The 12,050-nt window shown below is 38.1% G+C and overlaps 1 protein-coding gene across 1 annotated transcript in view; it reads right to left on the bottom strand.

The window, feature by feature from the left end:
- The window catches only part of LOC139721558 (ribosomal protein S6 kinase alpha-5-like), a 76,536-nt gene that overhangs the window by 20,844 nt on the left and 43,642 nt on the right, over positions 1-12,050 (bottom strand). Inside the window, exons 5-6 of the mRNA XM_071632873.1 lie at positions 6,613-6,720; positions 4,794-4,981 (exon numbers count right to left, since the gene is read on the bottom strand). Coding sequence (XP_071488974.1) covers positions 4,794-4,981; positions 6,613-6,720 — 296 coding nt within the window. The remainder of the gene's footprint in view (positions 1-4,793; positions 4,982-6,612; positions 6,721-12,050) is intronic.

The raw sequence follows: 12,050 nt of genomic DNA on the forward strand, positions 1-12,050 counted from the left end.
CCAAAGTTTCAGTTGCTAGCATTCACTCTGCCCAAAGATCAAGAAGATTGGCAGGGGTCTGGGATATACCCCTAGTTTGAGTGGGAAATTTTGCAAGAAGTTTGTGGTCACACAAGCAAAACTTTGTGTTGTTGGTATAAAATAGGACAGTTACAATATTCACACAGAAGGGGAGGTTGGTTGAGAAAAATTTGTAAGCATCACAATAGATGTATTTAGCATGCATGATACAGTTTAAGATTCTAATCCACTTCTTTGTTTTCTCTGTGGTTGACACGTTTTGTATGATATGTGCTGGAAGGATATTGTAATTCCCTCCCCTCCCCCCCCCCCCCCCCCTCAAAAAAAAAAAAGAAGAAGAAGAAAGATCTTTGAGATCTGTATTAAAGGTAACAATAACAAAATTTGCAATCTTTTGCAAGTGTGACTGCAGCTAGAAAAAAAAAACATGAAGGGGGAAAGGAGACAGGGACCGAATACATGTCATGATCAATATGAAGGATACAAATGGCTGTGAGATTAATTCAAAATCAATATGAATAGTTTTGAGTCTTTGCCACACAATTGCATCAGGCAATCACTTGTCTCCACTCACAATCTTATGAATATTTGCACCTACTGTAGGATGTACACTTTAGTTTGTTTCTGAAAAGATTGGGCAGATAAGGAATTTACTCTATCACTATTTGCCTAGGACAGAAATAACCTTACTTTATCAGTCACTGACTATGACATGAACATTCTATCGATAGCACTTCTTGATATGTCTCACAGCAATAAGCAATAACCCATCATAATGTGTAATACCTAATACATGGAATTTCTTATTCATGGACACTTTCTTCTTCTTCTTCTTCTTCTTCTTCTTCTTCTTCTTTTTTTTTTTTGGGGGGGGGGAGGTAATTACAAGATCCTTTCAGCTCAAATTAGACAAAGTATGTCAACTGCAGAAAAAAATGAAGAAATGGGTTAGAATCTGAAACTGTATCATGCATGTTAAATACATCTATTGTGATACTGAAAATTTTATCTCAACCAACCTCCCCTTCTGTGTGAATTGTATCTGTCCTTTTTGTACACCAACAACACAAAGTACAGTCAAGGTAAAAATGGATGCGCGTTCCACATGTTGCACCCAATGACTGGGTGCACTGACCGAGAAAAACAAATTACCATACCACCAAAGTCAGTGGCCACAAGGGGGCTGATCTTAGGCTGTGATCTGGTACTGCCCTCTGGTGTACAGAGGTCACTACCAGAGGACACAATCAGGAATAAAAGCAGATCATGATATTCTAAAAACAGGAACAGCCTACTTCTATCTAGGACATCTGTCGGCTTTTTGTTCAAATGTCTGGCATTTGACAACCTTCTGCGGCTGAGGTAACAAGATACATTATTCAGAGCTGCAAAAGCCATCCTTTTTTATCACTTTGTTCCACGAAGCACCTAATAGTATTTATACTGTCTCAATGTAATCTCTCATGTTAATTTCAACACTGCTTGAACAATAATTCCTTTTCCAAGGCATGTATAAATGCGGCCAGCCCTTCAATCAGGATAACAATACAATGCGCACAATCTGAATGTGTGAATGTTATTTTTGTCATTCTGCCTCATACGGCAGGGTTTGTTTACTCAGTACACAATCAAGGCGATCTTGCATTTGGAGATAACAACTTCTGAGGAAATATGGACTGCAGAAATCAAGCAGCTATGATATTAAAAAGGCTCTTGACTGAACATTTCTAGCAGCAGCAAGTAGGTCATAAAACCTGCCATTTCAATTGATCTGATGGTGGTATCTTCAATAACACATTTGACATCAACAGACTTATCAAATTCGCATGACCTCTTTGCTTCAAGATACAAAATGTAACATTTTTAAAAATAAGTTTCTGATACGTCAACAACTCTAGGTCAGCTCAAATCTAGTCGCATCTCAAGTCACTAGATGACACCCCTAAATCAATATATTTTCAAATTCATGATACATGATCATTTTTATCAGCTGAAAATGCTCTTACCGCTGTTTGTGAAGCCAACTGCTTGTCACTCACTTGCAACAAATATGGAGTCAAATGTTGTGCGCAAACACACAGTTGCCATTAATAAGGCACTCTTTAAATCCTGAGTACATACGTCAGTGATGCCAATTAGCTATTCACATGACTTTACATCGAGTGGTCCTCTCACATACCAAACATATCACTGTCAAACAAGTTCTTCCAACAGTGACCCCAACGGTTAGACTTACGAGAATGTCAGCTGAAATCACCACACAAATAAAAAAAAACATCTAGATATCACAGAATTCTTTTTCCCACTTTCCTACCATGCAAATAAAGTTTGCCAAAGAATATAATTTTTTTTTTTTTTTAATGGAAGCAAGTTCTGAAAAAAAGGTACATGTACCTTATAAAAGATTGATGACATACAGGTGTTAACAAAATAAGGCTGTAGCATTCGCACCCTCCTTCTTGTTTGTTTGTTTCTTTGTTTGTTTGGTGTTGCACAATCACAATTCGGCCAGAGACCTTCTAGGCACACAAGATACCAGATGTCTGCTAATTCTTGTTATGAATCCAGTTAGGCATATATATTCATGACCATATTTATATGAATGAACAATGCATGTGATCCCAGTAACCAACTGATGTTTAGTACACATACACCTAAATGTATGAGACCTCTAATAACCAAGTGGCGCTGAAATCCAGAGGGCGTTCTCTTCAGCACGCAATACGCAAACTCCTTTGTTTCAAGTGATACACACTTTCTCTTTGGAAGCATTAATCACTTGTATACTACAGCAGACCAGCATCTCACAGCACTACGAATGCTCCGGAGTCTGCACAAGTGGAAAATGTCTGTTTTCTTTCATAGCTACACATTGCTGCCACTGAGCTGCTGCAGAGAAGACTCACAAAAATAGGCCGCATCTGGAATTGATACATTTGTGAGAAGAATAAGCAGTGTAACAGACTTAAGCGCAAGTATGAACAAGTCTCCTCGCAGGCACGAAAAGTATCTCTGTTCATTTCCTGCTTGGTTAAGGTGTAGTTTGTTTAGTCACACTTCTCCACTTTTCCAACATTATGCTGTTTGTACTGGTCTCTTGGCCGAGTTGGTGTAATCTATGTAATATCGACATTTACAGGTTGTGAAAATTTATTTCAATTGCTGATGAGCTACGGCTGTAGGTCTAGGATATATAGCACACCGAGAGCCAAATTTAACCAATGCATTTAATTCCAGCCACCTTCAGTATTTGTAACCCATTACCATTCATGTCACAAGTTAATAGTGTGTTCACACCTGCCTGTCTAGATACATTGTCTTCCATTATTGCTCATGTATCAAGATTAAGAAATTCAGAAGAGAGACACTAGTAGGCAGGTGTATACTAGTCTCCGCCATATTGTACCATGGATGTCTGATTTGACCGCTGAGAATACCTGTCAATAAAAGCAAGCTTGAAAGGTAAAATCTGTGTTTGGGTTTATGATTCTTTTGAGATCCAAAAGGGTGAGACATTCCGTGCAAGAAAGTCCTTCGGTTATTATAGTATGTTATGTTTCTGTCACTTCTTTCTATCGGGTGAATACATGCACTATCATCCTGACCAAAAGGCCACCCCCCCCCCCCCCCCTTCATGCCTTCCACAAAAAAAAAAAAAAAAATACATATATATTATTGTAGCTGTCCAGCTGGGAAGCCTTCACACCTGGATGACTATATGGGTCAGTGTGATACAGAAAACTGCCTTCAGAAAAAGCAAGTGTGCTAGAGATTGCCCAAGGAAAGACCAAACTCTAAAGGATCACATGGTGCGCACAATTCAAGAATAAACCACTGGTGATGTCTAGGCTGACAACTAGGGGAACTGCCAGATGGTTGCCAGGATAACGCTGATGAATTTTGTGTGGCTGTGTGTGTGTGTGTGTGTGTGTGTGTGTGTGTGTGTGTGTGTGTGTGTGTGTGTGCGTGTGTGTGTGTGTGTGTGTGTGTGTGTGTGTGTGTGTGTGTGTGTGTGTGTGTGTGTGTGTGTCTGTATGTGTGTCTCTACAGATTCTATACGAATAGCATTTGGGAGAAATAATTGCACCACAGAGTACATTTGTATGTAGCAAACAGGAAGTGGGAAGGTTCATGTAAATTACAGTTAACCAGGGTTCTTCCACTCTGAATCGATAAGGGATTGTTTTGGACAGAACAACTTATACATTTCATATTGAAGAAGTGGTTTGTACATCCTAACTCATTCTGACATAAAAGTTTCTTGTAGCAAGATGAACATACTAGTATTTCTGCTATCTGCATAGCTTAGATGCTCGCAACATGATGGAGCAGTGCTTCAAAACTGATATTCACTAACACTGTGTTATAAACAGGGAGAGCACAATACCTACAGTAATTGTACATCAGACAGGTTTAGAGTTCTGAGATATATACAATTATTCAAACCTCTATGCCCCTGGTAATACAATACCAATCCACTTTCATGCCCTATACACCCATAAATATAAATAATCAGTTGAAAATATCAATACTAGTCAATAAACATACACCACAAATTATCACCAAAGAAAACAAAATAACGATGAAATAAAGCACAAATTCTACGTGATGCATATATCTAGACCCAAAATGATGGGTGCACTTTTAATCAATACAAACTAATAATGGGAGTTCAATTAATTTTGTTTGTCTCCTTGGATACAAATTAGGCATGGATGAAATATTCAATCATAGGGAATCATTCACTAAATCAATCAAAATTGGGCACTCACTGTGATATTTCAGACTGCGAATTCCTCTCTCCCTCCACAGTGAAAGGGGAAGCCCCGGTCAAGAGTTCATAGGTGAGGACACCCAGTGACCACCAATCCACCGACTTGTCGTGACCCTTAGAACCCCCTCTCACGACCTCCGGTGCCATGTACTCTATGGTGCCACAGAAGGAGTATGCCTTGCCATCCTTGAAAAATATATGTCAGGAAAGAGTGTGAATGGTAAAAAGAACTCTGTTAACTGGCAAGGAGAAAAATAAATATCATACTCACAAATCTCTTCGTGCTGTGGATTAAAGTATTCTGATCTATAAATTAAGTATGGCTTAATGTGTACATTGCACTGCATATGAATAGAAATGTACCCATGTACATGATTATCAGTTGACAAAAAGGCCTCACACACAGAAATCAATGCATTCAAACTCAGTATTTGACATCAACCCAGTTCCTAATCCCAAAATCACATTCATCCGATTCAAGTCAACATACTGTAGACAAAATAATCGACAGAGTTCTGCCCTGTCAATAAAGATGAGGACCAGCAGCATTTCTAAACACACTGGTGCCTATTACTTAATGATTGTAAGAAACCAATAACAGTGAAATATATCACTCTTTTATTACATGTCGATGATCAACAAACTAAAACAAGAGGGACAACAAATAGTGGAGTATTTACTGCAATCATCCACCAGACTCTTGAGGATGTTTTTTACTTTGCACATGATGGATGAGATATATGCTATACAAGAAGACACCAGAGTCCAAACCTAAACTGCTCCTTTTTTAACAAGATGAATGTCTTGACCAGGGTTACGCTAATTAGAGAGCCACACCTGCTGAACTGTTCACCTGCTATAATTGAAGTAATATTGGCTAGCCAAATGAGCAATATAATTTCTGTCGTATTGTGGCAGATGCCATTCCCTAGGCACCTATGACAATGAAACTTCTGAGATATGGAGAGATTTATAGTATTCACAAAGTCTCCCTCATCGAGGTCATAGCTTGCATTCCCTTTATATACAAGCCCATCTACTTTCTCGACTAGATTCTCAAATAAAGATAACACCTGCTAGCAGACAAAGCTGATTTTAAAATTTTGCATTAAATAACAAAGGGAAGTTACAATGAGATAATGTAAATTGTTCCTTTGGACTTACACCAGTTTGGTTAGCATAATTAAAGAACAAGTAAAGCTGCAACAGAAAACTCATGTTTCAAGTGAAACTGCCCAAAACTTAGTCTGAAAACCACTGTAGAAACCATACAACCGCAATAGATTCCTTTGATAATGGTATTATTGAACTCAATCCAACTATAAGCCTATCGGGATCATATTCTCTATTCTAAGAGCTAACCACACAATATGGTTGAGGGAGAGCATATTATTTCATTCATTTCCTTATATAAATTTTGGTCATAAATTCTGTTTACAAAAATCTGATATTCCTTTACTTGTGAAATAATGTTTTCCTCAAGATCACTGTAAAATGGTAAGGAAAAATTGTAATAGTCTCGTAAGTCAAAAGCTTACTGCGTAGCTCGCTCATACAAAATGTTAAAATGAATGCTCAAAAATATGACATGATTGCATTTGAATATGAATATTCCTGAAGATTCATACTATTAGGTCAAAAGGCTACAAGAATGAGACTAACTAGTAACTTCAAAAGGCTTGGCAGTGACATCAGACTTTAATTCATAAAACATTCTCATATTCACTTCTCACTCGAGGAAGCCTCAAGACTCTTGACACAAGCAGCTAATAATGATCATGACGTTTTTTAATGAGATGTAAAATTCAAGCACTCACTGTGTTTGGAAGAAATTCCTTGCTGAGTCCAAAGTCAGTGAGAACAACATGGCCATCCTTGTCCAGGAGAATGTTTTCCAGCTTGATGTCACGATAAATGATTCCCAGCTGGAGGCACATTCAAAAAGGAGCAGCAGAGAGGAGAAAAAAAAAGTAGTCAGTGCTACTTTACTTACAGTAAGTAGTACACAGTAGGCAAAGCACTCACAGCAATCCAAGAGTTTGATGTATACTGAACATTGGACAAATCACGGAATGTATGAAATAAAGAGAATGATAATGTAATGTCATTGGTGTTATTTGGCTGCAGAGATTGGAAGAGAGAACAAACAGAGTACAAAGAATAAGATATGTTAAAAAGACAGTTAAGAAATGGAGAGGAAAAGAAGGAGGAGGAGGAGGAGAAAAAAGAATTAGGAGCATGAAAGATATATGAGGTATGGGGAGCAGCAGAAAGAGGATGAGGAAGAAGAGGATAGAATAGAAGGAGAAGGTAAAGAAGGGGAGGAAGAGGAGGAAAAGGAAGAGAATGAGGATGAGGAAGCCAAAGAGCAACAGGAAGAGGAGAAAAGGAGGAGAAAAGGGAAGAGGACACAAAGGCAGGGGGGGGGGAGGAGAAGAAACTTAATAATGCTAAAGGAAAATGGCATCTATTTACCAGTTCAAACACTAAAACAGATACACAATGTTAAAAAAACTGGAAGGCACGATCCATTTCTCATCAAATCTTCATTGTCTCTGAGATGATAGGAAAGACAAGCATCAGAGATTTCCTCTCACACAGTTTACTGCAGTATGACAAAGTTCTATAGACATCATCTACTCTTGAGCTTTGATGCATCTGTTGCACATTTTCACTTTCATTAGTAGGTTCACGAGCATTGAGGTATATCATGAAATATCAAAATGAAATTGTAGCCGTGGATGTTACAATCAACCAAAGACTGTAGTAAGACATTTAATCTTCTCTGCATCTGACATTTGTGTGATGGGATGGCCAAGGCATCACTGTCTGCATCCATGCCATACATGTTTGTGATAGGCGGAGGTGTTGTACCAGTCTCTACTTGTAAGAAGGGTATGCACTGGTAATTGGCCAAGGAAGATCACATTTTCTTTTCCCAGAAAGACTGTCTGTCTACCAGTGGTAAGTGAAGCATTCAAAGGCCATCCATCATCCAGGCAGTAGGCTGAGAACCAGTTCAAGCATTTCAGTCCATTTATAAATCTACAAGTTTAACCCATCTGTTCTCTTTGAATGGAGGTAAAACACTTCTTTCTTTCTGTTCACCCCATCAATTAACACATGCTTTTGGAGGATCAGTACACATACAAATAAAGAGTTGCTGGCAGGCAATATTATAGGATAGATGAAGGAAGGGCTCCATAAAATACTTGTCATGAAATGCAATCCACAGTCAAAACCTGGCATGAAACAACATCACATTTCCAGTAAGTCATTGCAGAGGTTCTCATGTCTCCGAAGACTACTGTGTATCTCTTTACATAATGTAGCTTGGATTGGCCCTAAAGACACTTCCGGGAATTATGACTCACCACAGAAACTCACAGAGTATAGCATCAAACTGACAGTCCTAATGAACAACTAGATATTGGTATTCTCTGTACTGGTTGCTGTGACGATACCATAGCAGAAGCCCTTTGGGACAAACACTTCTGAATTTCCATCCAATATCGTGGAAAATTGTTGTTCATAAATTATGACCAACATTTCCTCCCCTGGCAACCAGCAATATGCACCTAGAATCACCACATTCTTCATATCATGCAATACAACTTTCTCCTTGTATTTCATGTTGAAATGCCAAATCAATAATAATAATAATGATAATAAAATGAAAGAAGCATCCATTTGGGCTCAAACTTCCTATGACAAACAGAATTTAATATTCCTTTCTGATATACTTGGCACTGATTAAAAAATGAGGGCTATACTATAACAAAACTGTAGGAAACAATGTGGGTTTTGTCATAGTTGTATAGAAGGGCAGATCTATCAGAGATAATAAATCTCTAATGACCTAGTGATATGTACACAGCTTGGAAAATACCATGTTCACACACAGAAACAGTTATGGTATGATTTAAATAAATGTGTCCAGCAGCACGTCATGGAAAAGGCATAAAAATACCGGGTACTACATAAAACTAATGTATCAATATGAAACAAAACTATCACAGACAGTCATCCGATTTTTACAACAGCTTGCACAGAATGAAGGGGGAATGAACAAAATTATCAGTTTCACCTAATTAAGATCCTGTATTTTGAAACACGTCGTCTGTGAGCTCATTTATATAGACTGTGGTTACCTCTATGAACTTTGTACTTTCTGTACATTACGACATAAATATGCCGACTGTTACAATATTTTGCTGCTCTTTGCTACCATGCACGAGTACACATGACCATACAAAATCATGCATACACACAAACACACTGAGAGAGAGAGAGAGAGAGAACTTATCCCTCATGGGAGGCATGCACAGTTGTACAGAGACAAATTACTATATGTAGCATATTGTGATCTGCATTAATGTTCAGCATGTTATCAAATCTTCTGAGCAAACGTTTGGTGGGGGGGGGGAGGTGGAGTTTGATAGGTTTCACAAGAAGTCAGCCACTAAGACTGTTGAAAGATTAGCATTAGTGTCATATTTGAAGGAACTTCCCACAGGAAAAGCAATAGTTTGGCACTGGGGAAGTTCCTCTGCTTCAATTGCTAAATGGATTTTCAAAAATTAAAAGCTCTGTGATAAAGCGATACTTGCACTAACATTCTTCCTGGAATAAAGTGTGGTTGATATTTTATCAGACATTGTAAACTAATGGTGTATATGCTTTCTCAATCTACAGTGCACATGTAAGCTAAACTTCAATGCTTACAAGCTCAAGTTACCCGGCCATTTTCACTATGTATAGTACATGCCAGACCTGCCATTAAATGATAGCTTAAGATAGCGATGAAGATATGATAAAATTTGCATAGGCAATACAACACAGTCTAGACTGATGAAAAGGCTCATGTCACATTTGGCCACATTTATGACAACAAAATACCAGGTATCAGATATATTGGAGTCAGAAAGAGGTATTATGACGTAGTGGGTTGATGTACTTATTGTTGGCCTCCATGTACGGTACATCAAATGAGAAAAAACTGAATGATTATGAATCTATATTCAAAGACATACATGTGTATATTCCCTGGGGGGTGGGGGGGGGGGGAACATACTCCAGCTTCATTTGCTGATCTGACGAACCATTTTCAGTATCTGATCTCAAGCTCATTTCCTTGAACTTGACATCAGCAATCCCGTCCAATGATAAGCATTTACTGTATTCCTCTTCAAGAGCTTTGATACACAATATTAATCCATTATTTTGCACAGTCAAAGCATGATAAGAGTTTCACTTATGTTATGCAAAGAGAGAACTGTCACACTAATTGTTTCGATATCAGTTCTGCAAAGTTTTAAACATTGTAGGAAGCATATTACTCTGCATATTTGTCTATATTCATTATTCGAATTACATTGTAGAAACAAGTGTTTGTACAATGGTACACTACACATCCTGCCATGATAATTTATAACTTCAGTCCTAAGTACAATGTACAAAGAAGAATAAATGGGGAATTTAACCATTCAGTGAATGTAGAAATATTAGTTCACATTAGCGAAGTTTAAGGAAAACAATTTTTCCTCAATGAATTTTCAAAGTTCTAGTGCTGCTGCCATCACTGGATAGGAAGAATACAACAGTTTGAGATAGTGGAACGATATTATGAAGAAAATGCAAAGAGAATCTTTCACTTTTCCATCATAACGAAAGAGCACTTACATCCTTCAGAAGGCGGGGATATCATGATAAATTACCCTTAATATATGTCAGTGATAATTCAAGGCAATGTGTACTTTTGATAATAATATATATTTTGTGGAATTTTCTAATATACTTCCTTGTATTGTTCCACTACTGTGGCATCATGAATTGTTGTACCGGATAGTCTTCTTATCCAGCATTAACAAGACATGGATTAAAGCAAGCTTTTGAAAATGCACAACTTTGAAACGGACTGTCTGATTTTCCTCAAACTTCACTGATGTGCTCTTACACATTTTGGTATTCACAGAATCCATATATTTGGGGTAAATTTCCCCATAACTATCACAATACCGATGAGCATGTGGTGTTTTTCTTCCTCTTTCGTACAGTCCATCTTCAAACATATTACGGCTCTCTGCTTCCATTGGGTACAGCCACATATTTTTACTTTTGCGTTTCTAAGCAGCTACACTGGGCATTAAACAAGTTTAAGTTTGTGTCAAATAATTTCATAACCTGGTTTGTAACTCAAGGAATATATCTTTTGACCTAGCTTAAACAATGGGTTGGTTACTCTTCCTCAAAACGAAAAGCAATGATGCTCACACTGACGATGACCCGGTCCCATTGGACCATAACATGCTCCAGAGCAGCAAAGCATAGAGAAGGCTTCTGGTACAACTCTCCCAATGATTGGTGTAAACTCACCAACATACCTCACAGTAGGACTGGTAGTTGTGCTGTAACGTGACAGCATTTCTCGGCATGTGTCTCTTCCTGCCTAGCATAAATTACTCCAGTTTCTCCCTTCCCAACAATACATAGAATTCCCAGTGCATTTCGTAGTAGATGGTAGGGCAGTGTCCTTGTCAGACCTGAAACCAAATCTTTTTATGACACTCTCACCCTGGCATTGTGGACTGACTTTCTGAGAAGCTGGTGCTATTTGCGGTAGACCTGTGGACTATTATATTCAAAATTATGAATGTTTCTTACACCCTGATGTAATGATGAGATATTTCATTAACCTGTACCTCAAAAGCCACTTTTCAGAACTTGGAATCCAGTTTGCAGACATTAATTGATGCTACGTCAGGCAAACCTCAGGCAAGCTTTGGGGTTCACCGGTTGTCAGGAAGATCCATTGTCTCAAAGGCATGCATGACATTTGAAAATGTACACTGTCAAGTGACAATCATAGAAATACTCATCCATATGTAAGTGATATTTCATACTAAAATTTGCAGCCTGAAAGAATAGTACTACCATACCTCCATAAACTGTTATCATAATCATTACTACTACTGTTAACAATATCATTATCATCATCAGAAAACAGATTGTGGTGCCATACAATGCTGAGAATCATCACCATCCGAGACAGTCTTCACACATTGGCCTACTGCCTGCATGGAGGAATTTTCAGTCGCTTGTAATTGTACATTTATACAAGTTGGACAAGCTTCTCTTTAGATAATCCAACTATTACATTGTGGCTCAGACTTCTCCTGTATTGGGTTACTGTAGCATAAAATGCGGTCATTTTCACTGCTGGCCATGACAAAGTAAATCATGCATACAGCTGTCT

The sequence above is a fragment of the Diadema antillarum genome, unplaced genomic scaffold (genome assembly GCF_040938485.1).
Source record: "Diadema antillarum isolate AM-2024a unplaced genomic scaffold, OU_Dant_1.0 scf00000145, whole genome shotgun sequence".
Lineage (NCBI taxonomy): Eukaryota > Metazoa > Echinodermata > Echinoidea > Diadematoida > Diadematidae > Diadema > Diadema antillarum.